This window comes from Pinus tabuliformis, chromosome 7 (genome assembly GCF_031772625.1).
Source record: "Pinus tabuliformis cultivar Carrire ecotype Pingquan chromosome 7, CPIR1, whole genome shotgun sequence".
Taxonomy (NCBI): Eukaryota; Viridiplantae; Streptophyta; class Pinopsida; order Pinales; family Pinaceae; genus Pinus; species Pinus tabuliformis.
Window position 1 is genome coordinate 182,054,078 of NC_142293.1, and position 24,308 is coordinate 182,078,385.

Here is a 24,308-nt window from a genome sequence, read left to right on the forward strand (position 1 = left end):
TAGGTCCTAGATATGACGATTATAATATTTATTTTAGACTTCTTTAATCCTAAAAAGGATGATATTATAACAACTATGTTTTGAAGCTTGAAATTTTTTGGAGAAGAGATATCCATTTGCTTACCTATGTCTATTCGTTTGAGATCTTGACAACACTTATTGTTTGGATGAAAAGATAAAGCAATTTATTTAATAACATTATCTCTCCATTTTTGGTTAGTACGAAGGTATTTCCTTTTAAAACATCTTCAATATACACTTAGGTATGCAGTGGTATCATAGTCTCAATGTCTTAAAATCATCTCAACGTATTAGATTGAACAAGGTAGGTTAAGGTACATTATGATTACATTGACCATTTTTATTCTCTTGATCATGATTGAAGTTTCCCTTTGTAGAATAGAAAATGATTGTATGTTATATTCTTTGCCCCTATTGTCATGGCATAAACTTTGATTTCTCAAACAGGTAAGAGGCTAATCTATTGAACAAAGGTTGTGGTGTTGATAAAAAAGGTCAATGAGATAGAAAATCATTTTGTTCTTGTTTACAGGTAATATGAAAAGAGAACAAGATAATATTGGTGAAACTTCCAGTTCAAGGGTCTCGAATAGTCAGCAAGATGTTGAAGATGATAGGATGATTGCTACAATCCTATCTGAAGAATATGCAAGTTTGGATCGTTCAGTTGCGCGACGCTTATCACATTTGCAGTCCATCCCGGTGAGATTGTAATGTATAATATTATGGTTTATATTTTATGATATGCCTGATCAATGAAAATGTTTTTTGTTAGAAAATGAGAAGTAAATTCTCTTGCTGAATTTCCATCAGTACTTCCAATCATGTAAGAAATGGAGTATATTCACACATATCAATACTTGCATTCATGTAAGAAAGGGACTGTATTCACATATAATCTGCGTACTGCACTGCCAACAATTTTGGATGATTGCTTGCTTCTTTCCTCTCAATAGCTGGTTATCAAGGAAGCAATTTGGAAATGACATCTTGGGGTGAAAATTGGCCAGCAATTGTTCATCAAAATATAAGAAATTTGTCGAGCTTGGATCCGCTTGCACTTACAAATTTGGAATCAGAATGAGACAGTTAATTAAGAAATAATGTGTTCAAATGACTTATATAAATCAGAGAGAGAAAGCAATTTGAGTAGCATTTGCATGACCACCAAAAATGTCGGTGAAGCTCTTAAGCAATTCAGCATCATTTTTACCTATAAATATATGATCAAGAGAGATGGAGGTATGAGAAAAGATATACAATGATGCTGCCTCCACTTGTGATGATAACTCAATTTAAAAAAGTAGGGTGCCTCTTTATACACACAGGTTCTACTTGCACGATGATTCAGTAATTGTTTACTCAACTTATTAAGACTTCTTGACGAGGACTTTGTCATGGTGTCTTCATAATAATTACCTTCAGACTTAACTCAGGATCCACTCGTAAATTATTAAATTATATCACATAATATTTTAAACTATGAGCCGGCATACATCAAGGTGACTATTTTTGGAGTAACATTTGCCCCTTGCTCTATACTTGAGCATCTTGTTCAAGCAATAATAGTCTATCATCTTTGGGTGTGTCTTTGATTTGTGTCAGTTACTCTCTTTGAAAATGTTTTCATTTCATTCCACATCTCTTGAGTATTTTTAGGCATCTTATCCTTGTTGGAAATACTGGGAAGGGTAGGTGAATCAGTGTTCCTTAGCAATTAGCACTTTTAAATCTTTTCAGAGCATTAGTTAATCTTCAATTATTATTAATGTTTATGCAGTAATAACAGTAAATAAAAGAACACAGTAGACATAAGAATTTTAGGTGGAAAACCCCCTTTGGGTCAAAAACCACCGAACGCTTTTCTAATAAATTCTTTAATCTTCATCCCCAACTGAAATGAAAGCAACAACTTCCTAGAATTCTAGAAAAGCATTCTTCTCCAGCTCCCACTGGAAGGACGCCCCAATGCCCTGGTTTCTTCAGTAGTCAACTGAATGGATGCCCCAACATCCTAGACCAACCTACCACCCTGAAGTGTTCACAGGCTTCAACCTGTAGGTGACTTCATACACCAACCTAGCACCTCCCTGCCACCCTATAATGACCAGAAATGAGACAAGAGTGTGGACTCCCGTACCAGGGACAATGATCCACGATACAATATGATTTACAATGATTTTCTTGTACTTGACTGAACACCAATATCACTATGATTTTATTCATGCTCTCTGCCCTGCCTGCTCCTCAGGGAGTGTTGCAACAATTTAGAAACATTCAAAGAGACTTTCTTTGGGGCAAGGGGGAGCAGAGAAAGAAACGGGCCTTGGTTGCTTGGGATAAGATCTGCAAACCTAAAAAACAGGGGGGTCTTGGATTGGATGATCTGGAAGTGCTAAGTAGAGTTCTAGGGGCGAAATTATGGTGGCGCTGGGTAAAAGATCCAAGGGATCAATGGGCTAGTATCTGGAAAGCAAAATATGCTAGCAATTGGCAAGAGAATGAGCACATATGGATGACTGGCATCATTAAAGGTTCACATATTTGGAATAAGGATTGGGAAAATAGAAGATTAGTACAAAAAATAGCTTTTGGGAAATCAGAGAGGGGGATCTTGCTTTGTTTTGGGAGGATAAATGGCAACAGGAACCTACACTGCTAACAGAGGACTTTCTAGATCTCAAGAAAGAAACTGATGCCCAAGGTTTACTTAGGGTTAAAGATTTTTGGGTTCAAAACAACAGAGAAGGAAAATGGAGAATCTGGAAGAAGTTTGATTATAGGGATGATAACCCCTTAAAAGCAAAAGCGGAGGCACTAATGAAAGTGTTCGACCAAAGAAAAATTTTAGTGACAGGGGGACATGATCAACTTAGATGGGGTAATAATAATGAAGGTACCTTCAATCTTAAGGAGGCTAAAAGTATACTCCTTGACTTGGACCACAATGTACCGGACAAGGCTTGGAAGAACCTATGGAGGCATCAAGGATGGATGAAGATCAAACTCTTCATGTGGCTGGTTCAACACAAGAAAATTCTGACTTGGGATAATATTCGAAAGAGGGGTGTTCTGGGTCCTTCTAGATGCCAGCTCTGTGAGGCCCAGGAGGAAACCATAGAGCACCTGCTCAATAATTGCAACTTCACTTCCAGTTTGTGGGACTCATTCGCCACTATTTTCCAACAGACAGACAGGGACAAAGGAAGCATTATCAACACCCTGAATAAATGGAGACGAAACTTCTCTGATTATGAGTTTCTCTGCTCAGCCTGGGCTTTAATGCCAAGTTTCATAATATGGAATGTCTGGAAAGAAAGGAACAACAGAGTCTTCAAAAATGAAAAAAGATCATCCCAACAAATCTTTGAGCAGATCTTAAGACAACTTAAAGAGACGGTAGGCACTGTTGTGAGAAATTCCCCAAAGAATCCACCTTCAGAAGCTAAAAGGCAGATACTTCTTCAGTTGGGGATGCTGGAGCTCATCCCACAGGGCTTGGATAGAAAGGTCATGAAAATGAACACTAAGCAGGATTACTGGCACCCCCCACCTCAGGGTTTTTTAAAATTCAACATTGATGGGGCCTCAAAAGGTAACCCGGGTGTAGCCGGTTTTGGAGGGGTGTTAAGAGATGATAATGGCTGCATCCTTTTTATTTTTCACTGCCATTTGGGAAGAGCCACTAATAATTTGGCAGAATTAATGGCTCTCGAGCATTGTTTAGAATTCCTGAAGCAAAATAATCTCCAGAATATCATAGTTGAAGCTGACTCTGAGTTAATCATTAATTCGGTTAAGAGAATCAGTTATGGTACGGAGCCAGAAAAAGTCTCAAAGCACTGGAGGTTGCTGCAGGTCTTTCAACGGATTCAGCTTCACCTTCGGGGCTTAAGTACAGTGGGTTTCACACATGTGCTAAGAACGACCAATAAATTGGCGGACATCCTGGCAAATCAAGGGGTGCTCTGCACCATGAGCAGGGTTGAGCTGAGCTGGCAAGAGCTGCCTCAGAATGGGTTAAGGGTTCGTTGTCTAGATCAGGCGGACGAGGACAGAAAGGTGTTTCGTAATAGAGACACAGAACCGACATCTATATGATTTGGGTTTTTCTTATGAAGAGTCAGTTTTGTAGGGAGGTCCCTTTTGGGAAGCAGTTCACTGTTGGCCTCCTCAACCGTGGTAAGAATAATCTCAGAAGTCTCTGGAGGATGTGGTTAGGTAGAAGCTGTTACTCGGGCAGACGGCGGAACGGAGGACTTTTCATCTTCCTTTGGTGCTTTAGCGCGAGGAGATGGGCTAGTGCGAGAGGCCGGAATCCTGGATATCTCGGCAAACTCAACAAACCGGTTATTCTTCCAGCGATGGCAATACCGCTCGGGGAGTGGTTTCGGGTTCATCGCAAGCCCTTCAAGCGGTTTGTGGTTTTTCAGATTTGGGAGCGATTCCATTCACATATCAACACATGGCCTAGGTACGGTAATAAATACTGCCCTCATCGCGAGCTAAATCTAGGTGCTTTTGGCCCGTGCGATATGTATCACAGCCGTTGGATCAAGCAATATGTTTCTACGGTCATGATCAATCGTGTAGGTTGGAGGGTCCAGGGTGTTCAGTGCGCGGTTATTCTCCATGTTTGTGGGTCGTGCGATATCTTCCTCCACCGTTGGATCTGGCAAGGGGAAGCGACGGTCAAGGATAAGGTGTAGGGCAAGGCGATTGTGTTACGCATCATGATGGGCATTGGTGGATTTTGGGCCAAAATTATGCTCAAGAGTTATCCCCTTTCGGATCCGAAATCCTTTCAGAATGGCTTCTTTCCCCTATTCGAATCCGAGGCTTATTTTATCGTAGTCCGTTGGATCTCTGGAGGGTGATTGAATGGTTTAGACTTTGGCCTGCTTTTCGAGGGTTTTGTGGTACTGTTTGTGGTTCTGTGGCTATCAGTGATTTGATTTCTCTTTTGCTCACAGTTCCTTGTGGATTGTTGTACCTTATGTAATTCGTTTTTTGATTTATTGAAATAGAAGGCTCAACTCTTGCTTTCGCAAAAAAAAATAGTAAATAAAAGAAAACAATAGACACAAGAATTTTAGGTGGACAACCCCCTTCGGGTCAAAAACCACCGAACGTTATTCTAATAAATTCTTTAATATTCATCCCCAACTGAAATGGAAGCAACAACTTCCTAGAATTCTAGAAAAGCATTCTTCTTTAGCTCCCACTGGAAGGACGCCCCAACGCCCTAGTTTCTTCATTAGTCAACTGAATGGATGCCCCAAATCCTAGACAAATCTACCACCCTGAAGATAAGATAAGATAATTTTATTAATGTCCAACAAATGACCATAGTAGGTCAACGGGACTGTCGGTTACAATGATTACATCATGCAAGTCGGTGGACCAAACGGTCCCCTTTCACAGGGTCCATGTTAAATTATGGTATGTTCTATGCTTAGAACAGTTTACTTCTTTTTCTTATTGTATTCCACCGATTAGCAATCACATGTACATAAAGTAAAGTGCAGATAGAACATTAAACGATCGACAGAAAACAAGCCAAGACAAGAGACACAAGATGTGGCGGCTAGCCAGGGACAAACCCCACAATGTGTGGGGAAACCCTTTGATCAAATCTTCTTTTATCTTCAATAATTCAGCAGAGAGAAATAGTACAATAAATCTGATTCATATCAGCAGTAGAAAACTCTAGATCAGTAGCATCAGCATTAGCGGCTTCATTATCAAACTAGGGCAGACCATATCTCACAAACCGACAGTCGGATTGACTTCATTCCACCACCAAAAGTTTCGGCTTCCAGAGGAGGTTCAGATGAACCTACAGCGCAGTTCAGATGAGGAGATCTTCTAGGCCACGCAAGTCAATCTTTACTTCTGCAGTTGCAGCTTCAGTTTCAGCAGTTTCCGGCTTCAAACTAGGGCAGTCGATATCTTGCAAACCGTTCGTCGGATTGACTTCATTCCACCACCAAAAGTTGCGGCTTTCAAAGGAGGTTCAGATGAACCTACAACGCAGTTCCAAAGAGGAGATATTCTAGGCCACGCAAGTCAATCTTTACTTCTGCAGTTGCAGCTTCAAATTCAACAGCTTCCAGCTTCACATGTGTGAGAGAGAGAGACCCATTTCAGCGCAGTAGAGAAGAGACTCATATCTGCGCAGTAGAGAGAGAGAGATGTGATGAGATGAGTGAGTCCAAATGAGGAAAAGTCCTCTTATATTTATACACAACGTTGGTGGGTGAATAGATGCGACTGTTGGGCTTCTGAGCCTACATGAGTTGTAGGTCGGCTTGATAATAATTCCATAATCAAAATAAATTCATATCTCCATGAATACTTATCGGAATTGGATGATCTTTATATCAATCCTACACCTCTCGACGAGAGGAATCTAATAAAAATATTATTAGCCATGAATAAGATGACCCACATGAAGTTTTGCCCTGGTTGCCAATTTTAACACTCCCTCTCAACCATGGAGAACTTCATCTGCAATCTGTCTATCGGTCGTTACTATTCATCCATCAAATGCACTGCCTTGTACAGCCTGACCCTTGCCCTGCTCTGCTCTATTTTGCCTGTTCTGCTTTGTCTTGTTCTGCCCTGCACTGATATGTATTGTTTTGTTCTGTTCTGCTCTGCTCTTGCATTGTTCTGTTCTACTCTGCTTTTGTCCGAATTATGAAGAAGAAGAAATGATCGAGGATGTATCATACTGATTCAAAGTCAGTCTCAGAGTATGTACCACTGGTCTCAGACCAGTCTCAACCAACCCAAAGTCAGCGTCATAGTGAGTACAACTCCAATGGTCCCAGACCAATATCATCCTCCACTGACTCAAAGTCAGTCTCAGAGTATGTACCACTGATCCCAGACCAGTCTCAACCGACCCGAAGTCAGCGTCATAGTATGGTACAACTCCTACCACTGGTCCCAGACCAGTATCATTGATCCCAGATCAATGGAGGTCATCCTAGCGTAGGGAGTACGGTAGTGACAACGATGCGTCCATCGGTACTACTATGGTCCCTAACTTCATTTCCCTGCTCATTGATCAGATGAGAGGTACTTCCCATGAGTCCCAGACTGCATGGGTAGGATGCCTCGACAGGAGAACTAATCAATCCTGTCCTCACAGGAGAACACATCAATCCTGCTACAATTGCCATGGAGAACACATCAATCCAGGCCTCACAGGAGAACACATCAATCCTGCTACAATTGCCATGGAGAACACATCAATCCAGGCCTCACAGGAGAACACATCAATCCTGCTACAATTGCCATGGAGAACACATCAATCCAGGTTGCCATGGAGAACACATCAATCCAGGCCTCACAGGAGAACACATCAATCCTGCTACAATGTCGCCACGGGGTGTACATGTATACCACCAGGGGATAGTGAATAATCCTGTGGTCATATGTTGCTCCAAGAAGCACCCTGCACCCCCCTGGAGCTCTCAGAGCTCAATGCATCATACATGACCCTTATTGGAGGGTCTTTGAACAACTCCAAGTTGTTCACGGAAAGTCAGAAATTTTACTTTCCCAAGGGGTTTTGTCAGAATGTCGGCGACCTGTTCATCTGTACCGATATGATGGAGCCTTATAGCTCCCTGTTGCACCATATCTCGAATATAATGGTATCTGATATCAATATGTTTGGAGCGATCATGGAATACGGGATTCTCTGACAAACAAATCCCACTTTGGTTGTCACAAAGGATCACAGTGGTATCCAATGTGAATCCAAACAACTCACTGAAGAGCTTTCGCAACCAAACTGCCTCACAAGAAGCCATGCTAGCAGCAATATACTCTGCTTCGGCGGTGCTCAAAGCCACCGACTTTTGTTTCCTGCTCATCCAGGATATCGAAGCAGATCCCAAGGAGAAACAACACCCGGAAGTGCTCTTACGGTCCTCCACATTGCCTGCCCAGTCAGCATCTGTGTATCCAAATAGTCTCACATCTCTGGCAATGTATCTTAACCCATAAGTGATAGTGCCACGAAGATATCTCAGCAGATTCTTGGCACCAATCCAGTGTATGTGGTGGGGTTCAACCATATGCTGGCTCAACGTGTTGACTGCAAAGCATATATCTGGACGGGAGTTCACTAAGAACATTAATGCTCCGATGAGTTGCCGATACTCGGTAGCATTTCGTAAAACAGGTCCAGCAGCACTACCGCTTAACTTCTTGAAGTCAAGCTCCATCGGAGTAGTTACAGGCTTGCAGTCCACCATTCCGAATCTTTCCAATATCTTCACCACATATTTTCCTTGAGATAGGAAAATTTCTCCTGGCTTTTGCCGCACTTCAAGTCCTAGGAAGTAGTGCATCAGTCCTAGGTCTTTCATTTCAAATTCAGAGGCCAACTCCCTCTTACATTTGTGAATGAGAGGGTCTGCACCTGTTAGAAAGAGGTCATCCACATACAACACCAGTATGAGAGGCTTGTCATCTTCAACCTTAAAGTAAAGGTTAGGATCGGCTTCACTCCTAGTGAATCCCAGCTTCATCAAGTAGCTATCGATCCTCTCATACCATGCTCGGGGTGTTTGCTTCAGCCCATAGAGAGCTTTCTTCAACCTGCATACATGAGATTTTCGATCATAAATCTCAAATCCTTCGGGTTGCTCCACGTAGACCTCTTCTTTGATCGAGCCATGCAAGAACGCAGTCTTGACATCCATCTGATGTAGGTTCCATCCTTGTGAAGCGGCAAGGGCTATGATCGAGCGGATGGTCGTATATCTGGCAACAGGTGCAAATATCTCATCATAATCTATACCTTCCTTTTGGGAGAAACCTCGAGCAACAAAACGAGCCTTATACTTTTCCGTGCTTCCATCTGCTGCATGCTTTATCTTGTAAAGCCATTTGGAAGTAACAACAGTCTTGTCCTGGGGTCTGGGAACTACTTCCCAAACATCATTCTTTATGATAGACTCATATTCTTCGGTCATAGCATGTTAAATTTGGACAACTAGGTCCAAACTCCATGTTCTGATGCTCAGATTAAGAGGCTAATATTTTTGTTGGATTCCTCTTTCTGAGAGGTGTAAAATCCATATAAAAATAGTCTTAATCCGATGAGCAGAACTTATATTTTGAATTTATTATTCTTAATAAATTATATGTGCAAGGTCAGCCAGTTTTGTAATGTAGGCTCACATGCCCAACAGATGTGTCACACACCCTCATTGATGGATATATATATAGGAAAAGTTGGAGAGAATTTGAACATAACTCACATCTTCCTCTCTCATCCTAAAAAGTACGAGCTACCTAGAGGACGAATTTCAGCCACACGTGGGAAGGACGAAGAGGATTTTTTCTGTTGCTAGGGTTTCGCAGAAGTTTGACCAGCGTTGACTTTGGTCAACGCTTGGTCCAAACAAGCTGAAAACTTGTAGGAGGTTCGATTTTTGAAGGCCGTACTACCTGGCACAAAAATCGAGGTCAAAGGGTTGACCGTTTTGCTGCTGCGTTGACTTTTAGCTTGCTGCCCCTGCGTTGACTTTTCATGACAGCGTTGACTTTTGTAGAACTGACTTGGGTTGACTCATCTACTGGTTGGAGGGTTGTTGTGACACATGCTGGGCTGGCTGACCAAAGGAGACTTTGCTGGTTGAAGCATCCTGTTGACCGCCGAAACGAACACATACATTTTTCTTGTTTCTGATTTGTCTTCTGTAAGATCTGCTTATATGTTCTATCTGCATTTTGCTTATCTATTTGTATGATTGCTGTGAGAAAAGTGAAATTGCTCTTAGCATAGAACATCTACAAAACTTTACATAGCATCCTTCCATACTTGATGCTTGACGGCATCTGAGAATGACGAAGGCTCATTTTGTATGATCGTGCTCATGATGGTCAGGTATCCTTGATACCTATTAGGTTTCTTACTTTCACGAAAGGTTCCTCGGGGTGCAGCATGTCCTTCAGCATCATCAAGTAACCCCTTAAACCATGAAGGCCTCTTCCTAGAAGAGGAAGGCTCATATGGAGGAGGATCAATCAGATCCATGGGTTCTTCTACATCAGGCATTGATTCATCATCCTTTTCTTTCGGTTCCCTGGTGTCGGCTTCTTGAGAGCTCCTCAAAATCGGAAGATTGATCACCTTGCTGAGAGCCATATCTTCGTCAAAGGTGACATCATGACTGATTATGACTTCCCTTTGACCGGCTACATAGATTCTATAGCCTTTAGTATTTTCACCATAGCCCACGAAAATTCCCTTCTTTCCAGATGCTCCCAATTTATTTCTTTTCTCTTTCGGCACATGAAAGTATACAGGGCTTCCAAAAATTTTAAAATGAGAAACATCAGGTTTCTTACCGGTGAATTTTTCTTCAGGAGTCTTGGAACCCAATGCTTGATGAGGGCATCGATTTTGTACATATACGGCAGTGTTTGCAGCTTCAGCCCATAGAAACTTAGGAAGACTTTGATCATGTAGCATGGCCCGGACAGCTTCCATAATTGTGCGGTTCTTCCTTTCTGCCACACCATTTTGTTCAGGAGTATATGGTGTAGTAGTCTCCCTCTTGATGCCAGCCTCTTTACAAAAATCATGGAACTCATTAGATTCATATTCAGTCCCATTGTCAGTTCTTAAGATCTTGATCTTCTTTTCGGTTTGATTCTCGATTAGGGCTTTGAAGTGTCGGAACCAAGGGAACACTTCATCCTTCTTCTTCAAGAAGTATATCCAGGTCTTTCGAGAATGGTCATCTGTAAAAGTAAGATAATATGAGTATCCTCCCAAGGAGTTCACAGGCATCATACCTGATATGTCTGAGTGAACTAGTTGTAATATATCGGAGGTCTTGCTTTGACTTGAAGGGAATGGTCCCCTTTTGAGCTTTCCTTCGGCACATCCCGGACATACACCTTCTTTCTCTACTTGGAATTCAGGCATCCCTGTTACCAACTGTCTTACATCGGGTAGAGCTTTGTAATGAAGGTGGGCAAACCTCCGATGCCAAAGTTCGGACTGAAGCGTTGTGTCACAAGACATGACACCTAGCGGACTTCCACCGACTTGATATAAAGAATCAACTCGAAACCCAAGAGTGAAAGCATCTTTAACATTATTTTTCCATATGCGTACCTTACCATCGCTGAAGGTTTCCTTATAGCCTTTGTCTTCCATTGCCGAGATGGATACCAGGTTCTTTTTGAGATCAGGTACATATAATACATCTTGTAAGTGAATCGTATTACCTTGATTCAGTTTAAGAGAAACATTGCCTACACCTTTCACTGGGTATTTCATGTCATCTCCAAGGACAATTTCCAGGTTAGTTTCTTTCTCTACCAGATTATAGAGTACTTCTTTGTAACCAGTGAAGTGTCTTGAGGCACCACTATCAATGAGCCAAATTCCCATTGAATCCGAAGGAGCGGAGGTAGATAGAGCAGCTGGTAGATAATATTCAGCCTGCTTATCGTCAATAGTGTTAGATTCATACCTGGAATTTCTAGCCTTCTTGAATGGTTGCCCTCTTCCTTGATTTCCCGCATTCCTTTTTCCTTTGTTGTTGAATTTTCCATTCCTTCGATTACCATGAGAGGGATTTTGATCATCGTCACGGTGAGAGTCCTTTCTATCAGGGCATTCCCTTGCATAGTGACCTGCTTTATTGCAAATGAAACATCGTCCTTTTCTTCCACCCTTAAATCCAGCCTTTCTTTTCGATTTAGACCCAGAATTATTTCTTTTCTTAGCATGAGAAGAAAAGCAGCAGGAGGACCTTTAGGCAAGGGCATTTCCTGCTCTTCTACCCTTGTTTGTTCTTGAATGCATCTAGCCATTAATTCCTCGAATCTAGGAATTACATTATTGTTCAAAAGAGTAGTCCTGAACACATACCATTCAGATGGTAATCCTCCGAGAGTTGTGAGTGCCATTTCTCTGTCAGTAATGGTTTCCCCAATAGATAGGAGATCGTTCTTGATCTCGGTGATTCTTAAGAAGTATGCTTGCATACTTTCATCTTTACCCTTCTTGATTTCCCTCAACTTATTTCTAAGAAACAAAACTTGATTTGCATCATTAACTTTAAATAAACTCACCAGTCTGTCGTAGATTTCCTTGGAGGTGTCTAGATCAGAGATGTAGGCCACCAAGCGCTTGTCGATAGAGTCCCGGATGATCTTCTTTGTTTTGACTTCTCCATTTTTCCATTTGTTCCAGGCAGCAGCAGATGCATTTGATGAAGGCTCAACAATATTGCCTCTTACATGGTCCAGCACTCCTTGATCTTCAAGGGTTAGATCGATAGACGTCTTCCATCCGTGATAGTCAGCTTTCTCATGGAGCTTGTCTTCGGCAGGAAAGAGTGTTGAGGACCCCATAGTTCTTTTAGGATAGCCTTGCCAATCTTCTCTTCAATGATTGCTCTTGCTCTTGCTCGGGCTTTGTCTTCACCTCAGCTCTGATACCATGTTAAATTATGGTATGTTCTATGCTTATAACCGTTTACTTCTTTTTCTTATTGTATTCCACCGATTAGCAATCACATGTACATAAAGTAAAGTGCAGACAGAACATTAAACGATCGACAGAAAACAAGCCAAGACAAGAGACACAAGATGTGGCGGCTAGCCAGGGACAAACCCCACAATCTGTGGGGAAACCCTTTGATCAAATCTTCTTTTATCTTCAATACTTCAGCAGAGAGAAATAGTACAATAAATCTGATTCATATCAACAGTAGCAAACCCTAGATCAGTAGCATCAGCATTAGCGGCTTCATTATCAAACTAGGGCAGACCATATCTCACAAACCGACAGTCGGATTGACTTCATTCCACCACCAAAAGTTTCGGCTTCCAGAGGAGGTTCAGATGAACCTACAACACAGTTCAGATGAGGAGATCTTCTAGGCCACGCAAGTCAATCTTTACTTCTGCAGTTGTAGCTTTAGTTTTAGCAGTTTCCGGCTTCAAACTAGGGCAGTCGATATCTTGCAAACCGTTCGTCGGATTGACTTCATTCCACCACCAAAAGTTGCGGCTTTCAAAGGAGGTTCAGATGAACCTACAACACAGTTCCAAAGAGGAGATCTTCTAGGCCACACAAGTCAATCTTTACTTCTGCAGTTGCAGCTTCAAATTCAACAGCTTCCAGCTTCACATGTGTGAGAGAGAGAGACCCATTTCAGCGCAGTAGAGAAGAGACTCATATCTGCGCAGTAGAGAGAGAGAGATGTGATGAGATGAGTGAGTCCAAATGAGGAAAAGTCCTCTTATATTTATACACAACGTTGGTGGGTGAATAGATGCGACTGTTGGGCTTCTGAGCCTACATGAGTTGTAGGTCGGCTTGATAATAATTCCATAATCAAAATAAATTCATATCTCCATGAATACTTATCGGAATTGGATGATCTTTATATCAATCCTACACCTCTCGACGAGAGGAATCTAATAAAAATATTATTAGCCATGAATAAGATGACCCACATGAAGTTTTGCCCTGGTTGCCAATTTTAACAGTCCAACTTGTAGGCGACTTCATACACCAACCTAGCACCTCCCTGTCGTTGAAGTTTCTAAGTCTAACAGTTAGAAACCCTCCATGTACTTTCTGATTTATTCCTTCCTACTTGTTTTGATTAATTAACAAGTTATTTACCATGTAAATACTAAAAATAAACACAAGTACACGCTCAACACATTACAGATCATCAACTGAAGGAAACAGAAACAAACACACAAATGACATCGTTATTTTTGGACTAATGTCCCCGGAAAAAACCCAACGCGGGAAAACCAATGCAGCTATCTGAGGGTTTGATTTATTAAGCAGTTTCAGAATACAATCTGGGTGCCAAATCTGGCTCACCCAATAGAGAAAAATCTCTGCAGTAGTACCTCTCCTTTGGAGACAGATTCTCCTGCTGAAACCCCGGATAAACACTCTGACAGCTCCTCAGCTCCAATCTTCCCCACGAAAAACCCCAACGTCAGCCTCTTCTACCCTCCGCGTCAGCTTTCCCGGCAGTTCCCAGCAGTTTCGGCTGTTCTCGGCAGTTTCGGCTTCTGCCCTCTGCGTCAGCTTTCCTGGCAGTTCTGGCTGTTCCCGACAATTCTGACTTCTGCCCTCTGCGTCAGCGTTCTCGGTTGTTCCCGACAATTCTGACTTCTGTCCTCTGCGTCAACGTTCCCGGCTGTTCTGTCAGTTCCCGACAGTTCCGGTTTCTGCCCTCTGCGTCAGCTTTCCTGGCTGCTACGCTGATCCTCCCAGCACTATCTCTGCCTCTTTGCCTCTGTATTCGCTTCCCCTCAGCGGCAACTCCAGATCACTTTCTCAACTTTCTCAGCAAACCCAACCCCAGAAAGTCGAAATCTTGATTTCTTGGTGTGTTCTCCAAGTGACCCTCAAGCCTCCTCTTATGCTTTTCTCGTTGACAAATCAACGACCGAGATTAAGTCCCTAATCAATGGCTAAGATTAAATTTGGCTTGATCAATGACTTTTGGACCATTCTAACACAATTTTATATTAATTCACATTAATATTTTAATTTCCCTAAGTTTAGACTTAGGGACTCCATTAAAAATATTAATTATTTTAATATCTCCCAAACTGTTTAGAATCTGCCCAAACTCTTTCTGGTTATTGGAGATGTCATGTGCTTTAGCCTACAACACTCCCTCTTAGCGAGGACTGTTCTCTAGTAATACTCCTCACTGAGCATCACTCTGATGATCTGGCATCGGTCCCTGTGCTGATGCTAGGCCTCCCAACATCCTCTACACTGCTGCATCCTGTACTGCAACACATGGCCCTACCACTACCACTACTGCATCTGTATTGCAACTCCCTCTGCATCTGTGTTGCTGGCCATGGCCCTGCCACTGCCACTGCTGCATTTGCACTGCAACCCCTTTCATCATGTTGCATCATGCTGCCCATAGTACTACCACTGCTAACTTCTGCACTGCAACCCAGTTACTGAGAAGTAAGTAACTGATCTCCCAACTCTGACATCTCCGTCAGGCTAGAAACACTCCTGACGCTGAAGCTCCCTCTGTCACTGACAAGTGCTCCCTCTCTGACCTCTGCGTTGCTGCAACAACTCCATGCATCTCACACCGTTGCACACCTCTCTGTGCCATCTTGCACTGGTGCAACACCGCGGTGCCTCTCGCATTGTTGCAACTTGCTAGCCTCGCGCTATCCTGGGAATCTTGCACTGTAGCTCCCTCTGTGGATCCATCCGCATCTGTTTCTATTGACATTGCCAGTACTGCTACTCCTCTTTGGGGCTCCCATAGCAAGGTCTAATCCAAGAGGTTGGGTACCTCAAGGATCCTGCCTCTCATCGCTTGTACTCCACTTGACTACAGCGCGATGTCTCCCCACTTCTTCCCAAGTGGCATATGAGCACTCATGGCACACAGAACAGAAAGGATCCTGGCATTCCAGATGACAAAGTTGGATGCCTCGTCCAACCTGTCCTGATCCCTCAGCCCATTCATGGCCATCTCTCTACTCTTCTTGTCGACTCCTTCGAGTCTCTCTACTTCCCGCCTGGAAGTTCTCTGTTCAACTCCTGCTGAGTCTACTTCCCGTCTGGAAGTTCTTTGTTCAACTCTTGCTGAGTCTACTTCCCGTCTGGAAGTTCTCTTTTCAACTCTTGCTGAGTCTCTCCACTTCCCATCTGGAAGTTCTTGATTCGACTCCTGTTGAGTCTCTCTACTTCTTGTCTGGAAGTTCTCTTCTGCACTCCCTCTGAGTCTCGATTTCCCACCTGGAAATCCTTCTGCCAACATCAAGTTGCCCCTCTCCGATCGTCTGTGCAACAACAACGCTGATCCAGATTCCTTGGCTAGAAATTCAACTCGGCAGGAACTCCCTCCTCCTCGGCCTTGCCCTGTTAGGTACCGTTCTAACTACTGTACCCCACCAGCACCACTCTGCAACTTACCCACGACCTCCTAAACCCCAAAAACTGAATGTTAGAGCTCCTAGGCTCTGCGCAATCCCGGCATCGGAAAATCAGCCTCAGCCAAATGTGTCAGCCCTCCTGGCTTTTGCGTGGCTCTGCATGAGCCTGCCTTTGCCTCTCTCAGCCTTTGCGCTGCCTCTTCCTGGCTCAATCTTGATGACGCAGGCACTGCGTCACCCCTTCCTTGCTGCTACTCTGCTAGGAACAACTTCTATCACTCAGGACAATTGTTTTCTGCTGTTGTTGCTCTATTCGGTTGATGTCCTCAGTTCTTCTGTGACTTGCAACCACGCTCTGATACCATGTTGAAGTTTCTAAGTCTAACAGTTAGAAAACCTCCATGTACTTTCTCATTTATTCCTTCCTACGTGTTCTGATTAATTAACAAGTTATTTACCATGTAAATATTGAAAATAAACACAAGTACATGCTCAACACATTACAGATCATCAACTGAAGGAAACAGAAACAAGCACACAAATGACACCGTTATTTTTCGACTAATGTCCTGGAAAAACCCAATGCGGAAAAACTGGTGCAACTATCAGAGGGTTTGATTTATTAAGCAGTTTAAGAATACTATCTGGGTGCCAAATTCGGCTCACCCAACAGAGAAAAATCTCTGCAGTAGTACCTCTCCTTCAAACATAGGTGCTCCGGCTGAAACCTCGGATAAACACTCTGGCAGCTCCTTAGCTCTAATTTGCCCCACGAAAAACCCCAACGTCAGCCTCTTCTGCCCTCTACGTCAACTTTCCCGGCAGTTTCGGCAATTCTCGGTAGTTTCGGCTGTTCCCGGCAGTTCCGACTTCTCCCCTCTATGTCAGCTTTCAAGCAGTTTTGGCAGTTCCCGGCAGTTCCGGCTTCTGCCCTTTGCGTCAGCTTTCCCGGTTGTTCTGGCAGTTCCTGACAGTTTCGGCTTCTGCCCTTTGCATCAGCTTTCCCGGCAATTCCGGCTTCTGCCCTTTGCGTCAGCTTTCCTGGCAGTTCCGGCTTCTGCCCTTTGCGTCAGCGTTCCCGACAGTGCCGGCTTCTACCCTTTGCGTCAGCTTTCCCTGCAGTTCCGACAGTTCCCGGCAGTTCCAGCCGTTCCCGGCAGTTCCGACTTCTGCCCTTTGCGTTAGCTTTCCCGGCTGCTACGTTGATCCTCCTGGCACTATCTCTGCCTCTCTGCTTCTGTATTCACTTCCCCTCAGCTGCAACTCCAGATCACTCTCAACTTTCACAGCAAACCCAGCCCCAGAGAGTCGAAATCTTGATTTCTTAGTGTGTTCTCCAAGTGACCTTCAAGCCTCCTCTTATACTTTTCTCGTTGACGAATCAACGACCGAGATTAAGTCTCTAATCAACGGCTAAGATTAGATCTGGCTTGATCCATGACTTTTGGACCATTCTAACATAGTTTTATATTAATTCACATTAATATTTTAATTTTCCCTAAGTTTAGACTTAGGGACTCCATTAAAAATATTAATTATTTTAATATCTTCCAAACTGTTTAGAATCTGCCCAAACCCTTTCTGGGTATTGGAGATCTCATGTGCCTTAGCCTCTCCACCAATTTTCGTGGCTAGAGCACATCCGATGCTACCCCAAATCAACACTCCCTCTTAGCAAGGACTGTGCTCTAGTAATACTCCTCACTGAGCATCACTCTGATCATCTGACATCGGTCCCTGTGCTGATGCTAGGCCTACTGCCCAACATCCTCTACACTGTTGCATCCTGTACTGCAACCCATGGCCCTGCCACTACCACTGCTGCATCCGTACTGCAACTCCCTCTACATCTGTGCTGCAACCATGGCCCTGCCACTGCCACTGCTGCATCTGCACTGCAACCCCTCTCATCATGCTGCATCATGCTGCCCATAGCACTACCACTGCTAACTGCTGCACTGCAACCCAGTGATTGAGAAGTCAGTAATTGATCTCCCAACTTTGACATCTTTGTTAGGCTAGAAACATTCTTAATGCTGAAGCTCCCTCTGTCATTGACAAGTGCTCCCTCTCTGACCTCTGCGTTGTTGCAAAAACTCCATGCATCTCGCACCGTTGCACACCTCTCTGTGCCATCCTGCATTGGTGCAACACTCCCGAGCCTCTCGCACTGTTGCAACTTGCTAGCCTCGCACTGTCCTGGGAATCCTGCACTATAGCTCCCTTTGTCGCTCCATCCGCATCCATCTCTACTAACATTGCCAGTGCTACTACTCCTCTTTGGGGCTCTTGTAGCAAGGTCTAATCCAAGAGGTTGGGTACCTCAAGGATCCTGCCACTCATCGCTTGTAGTCTGCCTGACTACAGCTCGATGTCTCCCCACTTCTTCTCAAGTGGCATATGAGTACTCATGGCACACAGAACAGAAAGGACCTGGCCTTCCAGATGACAAAGTTGGATGCCTCATCCAACCTGTCCTGATCCCTTAGCCCGTTCATGGCCATCTCTCTACTCTTCTTGTCGACTCCTCCGAGTCTCTCTACTTCCTGCTTGGAAGTTCTCTGTTCGCCTCTTGCTGAGTCTACTTCTTGTCTGGAAGTTCTCTGTTCGACTCCTGCTGAGTCTACTTCCCGTCTGGAAGTTCTCTGTTTGACTCCTGCTGAGTCTCTCCACTTCCCGTTTGGAAGTTCTCGGTTCGACTCCTGCTGAGTCTCTCTACTTCCTGTCTGGAAGTTCTCTTCTGGACTCCCTCTGAGTCCCGATTTCCCACCTGGAAATCCTTCTGCCAATGTCAAGTTGCCCCTCTTCGATCATCTGTGCAACAACAACGCTGATTTGGATTCCTTGGCTAGAAATCCACCTCAGCAGCAACTCCCTTCTCCTTGGCCTTGCCCTGTTAGGTACTGTTATGACTACCGACTCACCCAACAGAGAAAAATCTCGGCAGTAGTACCTCTCCTTCGGAGACAGATGCTCCGGCTGAAACCCCGGATAAACACTCCAACAATTCCTCAGCTCCAATCTGCCCCACGAAAAACCCCATCGCTAGTCTCTAGGGACTATGTCAGCCTCTTCTGCCCTCTGCGTCAACTTTCCCGGTAGTTCCGACAATTCCCGGCAGTTTCGTCTGTTCCCGACAGTTCCGGCTTCTGCCCTCTTCGTCAGCTTTCCCGACAGTTCCGGCAGTTCCCGGCTGTTCCGGCTGTTCTCGACATTTACAGCTTCTGCCCTCTGCGCCAACTTTCCCGGCAGTTCCAGCTGTTCCCGGCAGTTCCGGCTTCTGCCCTCTGCGTCAACTTTCATGGCTGTTCTAGTAGTTCTCGGCTGTTCTAGCGGTTCCGGCTTCTGCCCTCTGCATTAGCTTTCCCGACTGTTCTGACAGTTCCCGACAGTTTCGGCTTATGCCTTTCGCGTCAGCTTTCCCGGCTGCTGCGCTGATCCTCCCGACACTATCTCTGCCTCTCTGCCTCTGTATTCATTGCCCCTCAGCTGCAACTCCATATCACTCTCTCAACTTTCTCAGCAAACCTAGCCCCATAAAGTCGAAATCTTGATCTCTTGGTGTGTTCTCCAAGTGACCCTCAAGCCTCTTCTTATACTTTTCTCATTGACAAATGAACGGCCGAGATTAAGTCTCTAATCAATGGCTAAGATTAGATCTAGCTTGATCCATGACTTTTGGACCATTCTAACATAGTTTTATATTAATTCACATTAATATTTTAATTTTCCCTAAGTTTAGACTTAGGGACTCCATTAAAAATATTAATTATTTTAATATCTTCCAAACTGTTTAGAATGTGCCTTAGCCTCTCCACCAATTTTCGTGGTTAGAGCACATCCGATGCTACCCCAAATCAACACCTGCCACCCTATAACGACAAAAAATGAGACAAAAGTGTGGACTTCCGTACCAGGGACAATGATCCACGATACAATATGATTTACAATGATTTTCTTGTATTTGACTGAACACCAATCACACTATGACCTGCAACCCAACCATGACATCATCCCAACAAAGACTCCTATACCTCCCAATAATGCCTTTTCAACTCTAAGCAAATTGACTCTTTTACAATAATGACTCTTCCAATGATGACACTTTTACAAATGACTCTTTTACAACTTTACAATGATGACTCTTGGCCTTGACACTTCTTCACAATATACGGATGGTTGTCATGTCTTTAAAGGATGTCCTACTGAAATGTTTCCTTTGATTTGATGCTTCAGCTCTTGAATGCCCGCTTGATGCTGTCCTTGAATCTTCTTCTACCTGCATGCAAATTTGTCCAACGAAATCCAATCTCAAAAGGAAAAACAAAATACCCTTCAACTTACCTTTGCCTGCAAAACACATGTAAGTGCATAATAATGAATAAATACAAATTAAATTACAGTGCGTACCTGAAATGTTTGTCACTTTTGTTGTTGACTTGTTGCAGTAGTAGACAAAGACTCCCACTCTTGATATAGGCCTGGATGCTATGCAAGACTATATCCAAACTTGACCTAAAGATATATACAATAGAAATTGATGACAGACCCTAGACTTATGATGAACCAAGTTCTAAGTACAACAACAGAGACCATTCTATCAACTATGACAAGACAAGTAACATGAACTTACAACATCATATAGATTTAGCAGACTTGGTGTAGCATCAAATGTGTAGTATCAAGAATAGGACATCCGAAATGTGGTATCAAAACTAACTGTGACATACAGAGACAGAGATATAACCGAGACCCTGTATATACTTACATTGTCCTGCAAAAACATATGTGAGAGATGATATTCAAAAATTCAAATGTAAACACTTAATCATACATACCTTGCTATAGGAGACTTACCCTTGACTGTTGATGTGTGGTCCTTATTGTAGTGATCCTTGAATGCATGTTTTTTCTTGCCTTCTAGGAGCTCGATATTGAATATGTTGTATCTATGTAATTTCAGATCTCCAGGGTCTAAAATTTCGTCCTGTGGTAGCCCTCTGAGTCCTCTTTGCAACCCCACAGATCTAATAAAGATTGGATTCTTCAAGAAACAATTATGCCCAATCTCGCACGATGACCTGATTATAGCCTGGTTCAGTATAGTGAACTTGTACAAAGTGCCACGTGTCACTGTTGCGACCTTCGGCCCTGAAAATGCTACTCAACAAACTACAATGCGTCCTCTTTCTGTGACTATTTACGAAATTTGAATCCAAGGCTCAGAGAGAGTTATGACGATTTTCCCAACGTCACCTGTTTGACATGAAATTCGTGAGCATGCAAAAACCCTAACTTCCTCGGATCATATCTTTGAAACTATAGCGAACCAAGATCTGAAATCCGGTCTCGAGGTTCATCAAGATTTCAGATCAAATGGGTTTTAATTTCAGCTTTTGATGCCACGATGCCCTGTTTGAAGCCACAAAAGCCCTACAAGAGGAGGATGTGAGGGTCATTATTTATATGAATGTCTTGAGTTGAGAGGGTCCTCAACAAGTGAACGTTGGAGGGATTTTACGAGCAAAAAATTATTATTAATTATTGACTATTCAATGACCACAACCAATTATGAGTTCCATGCCACAACCCCATAGAGTTTTAGCCCACTAAGTGGGGTTACTAACTTCAAACACAAATAAAACTCAAACCGTGAAGAACTGGGAGGCGTACCATATATCAACGGAAACATCTCAATGAATAGAATCCATTCAGAAGATATTTGACGCAAAATAATATAAGTTGTCAAGTCAAAATGCCCTTGCAAGATTGGGGTAGCCCCTGGTGCTGCTTGGGTTGACATCAATGACAACCACTGATCAACAATCTCCCCCTTTGGCATTGATGGAAACACAAGTACTCCCCATGCGATCATGACACCTCTTCCTATTGCCTTCTCTCCCCCTTTGTCATCAATGGCAAAGGGTAACTCCCCTGACAAACAACCATCCTGCGGACTTGTACACACCTCCACTCCCCCTTTCTACTCGAGTAGATAAGAAAAAGAGTCTAATGAAAACTTTGGAGAATCCCAAGCTTTTGGCGAAGATATTCAAATGCTTCACGAGGTAATGGTTTGGTAAAGATGCCAACAATTTGTTTCTTTGTGCCAACATATTCAAGCTTGATATTGCTTTCAGCGACCCGCTCTCTAACGAAATGATATTTAATCAGAATGTGCTTCGTTTTGGAATGCATCACAGGATTATTGGAGATACTGATGGCGCTGGTGTTATCGCAAAAGATGGGAATAGGCTCATCAAACTTGACTTGAATATCTTTCAAAGTTTGCTTCATCCAGAGAACTTGTGTACAACAAGCTGTTGCCGTGATATATTCTGCTTCTGCTATGGATAATGAGATTCAAGATTGCTTTTTAATTAACCATGAAACAAGACAACCCTCCATGATACTCTTACGATCATCAACACTTCCTGCCCAATCTACATGTGTATAAGCTTAGATGACCAGATCATTTCCTTTGGGATACCATAGACCATATTCCGCTGTGCCCTTAAGATACCGAAGAATTCTTTTGAGGGAAATAATATGAGATTCTTTTGGTGCTTCTTGGAATCTTGCTACTTGTCCAACTGTTTACATCACATCAGGCCGGGAAGCTGTCACATATAAGAGACTACCAATCATGGATCTATACAACCTTTGGTCCACATCCTTTGACGAATTTTCTAAGCTTAACTTGCAACATGTTACCATGGGGGTAAGGACTGGTTTGTAATCTTTCATCTAGAATTTCTTGAGCATTTCTTTGATGTACTTGGTTTGATATATGAATTTTCTTTTATCCTGCTGAGAAATCTAAAGCCCTAAAGAGTATTTTAGTTCGCGAATCATAGACATTTCAAACTCACTTTGCATTTTTGTGGCAAAGTCTTTACTTAATCTGTCATCACTGCTTCCAAAGATTATATCATCCACATATACTTCGATAATTGTTAGGTTATCTCGATCCACTTTCACATAAAGATTATTGTCAGCGCTTCCTTTCTTGAATCCCTGTTGATGTAGATATCCGTCAAGATGAGCATACCAAGCCCTAGGAGCTTGCTTGAGACCATATAGAGCCTTTTTTAATCTGCAGACGTAGTCTTCTTTGTCAGAGAGCAGAAAACCTTCGGGTTGTTCAATGTAAACTTCTTCCTCCAATTCACCATTTAGAAAAGCTAACTTAACATCCATTTGGTAGACCTTGATTTTTCTCGAGCAAGCATAAGCGAGAAACATCCTGATAGCTTCCATTCTGGCAACGGGAGCAAATGTTTCTTCAAAATCGATTCCTTCAACTTGTGCATATCCTTTGCAGACTAATCTTGCCTTGTTCCTGGTAACTTGTAATCCTTCAATTGTTTTTCTCCCCCTAAACCTGTAATGAAACTGCCATCTTGTTCAAACTACCTTCCTGTCAATCATAGACTTGTGCCATATACTGCTGCATAGACTCCTCCTCTACAAACATTAAGGAGTCAACAAGCCAGATTGTTCAAAATAGTGAGTCACCTAACAGGCCATCTTGACTTGAGTCATTATCTGAAGCAACTGTTAATTCCTCATGACCTTTTGCTTTTACAAATCCTGAAAGCATAACTGCTGAAACCTTGTTATCTTCTTTGTCTTCCTGTACCTGTTTCCTTTTCCAGACCTTCTTATTCTTGCAATCTCGAGCCATGTGCCCATAGTTATGACACTTGAAGCATTCAATGTTGTCCATAGGTGATTCCATCTGATATCTACAACCGCGAGCGCTATGGCCATAGTTATGGCATTTGAAACATTCAATGTTTGGCCCATCTAGCATGTATTCTCTTCTGACAAAATCATCGTGGAACTTGTCTCGTGATCCTGCAAACTTGCTTCTAGGGTTTTGCAGATAATGATTGTACTTGTCAAAAACTTCACAATCCCTATCCATATGTCCATAGTTAGCACATAAAAAGCAATAACCATTAAATAAATGTGTGTACCTGAATGGTTCATTCAGATGCGATGGTCCTTGATAGTTGTACCCGTCAATAACTTTATAATCCTTGGCCATATGTCCATAGTTAGCGCATGAAAAACAATAACCATTAAATAAACGAACATACCTGGAAGATTTTTTATTCTTCTTTGGAGGCGGTGTTGTAGTTTGTTGTGGTCCTTTGTTCTTGATTGCTTTGGTCTTGTTCTTTGGAGTTGCAACATTCTTCTTTGGCTTTTTACTTTGATCAACTTCCTTCTTAGAATCATCTTGCGAAGATGTGGAGATTGTACCTTCATCAACTGGAGCTTTACCATCTTAAATTGCCTTCATTTTTTTATTATTCATCTGTTTCATCTTGTAAGTGTTC

The 24,308-nt window shown here is 42.9% G+C and overlaps 1 protein-coding gene across 4 annotated transcripts in view; it reads left to right on the plus strand.

The window, feature by feature from the left end:
- The window catches only part of LOC149246455 (OVARIAN TUMOR DOMAIN-containing deubiquitinating enzyme 12-like), a 323,598-nt gene that overhangs the window by 42,768 nt on the left and 256,522 nt on the right, over positions 1–24,308 (plus strand). For all 4 annotated transcript variants that reach the window (XM_089457922.1, XM_089457921.1, XM_089457920.1 and 1 more), the window contains exon 2: positions 554–723. In XM_089457922.1, coding sequence (XP_089314048.1) covers positions 559–723 — 165 coding nt within the window. In that variant the 5' untranslated portion in view covers positions 554–558. The remainder of the gene's footprint in view (positions 1–553; positions 724–24,308) is intronic.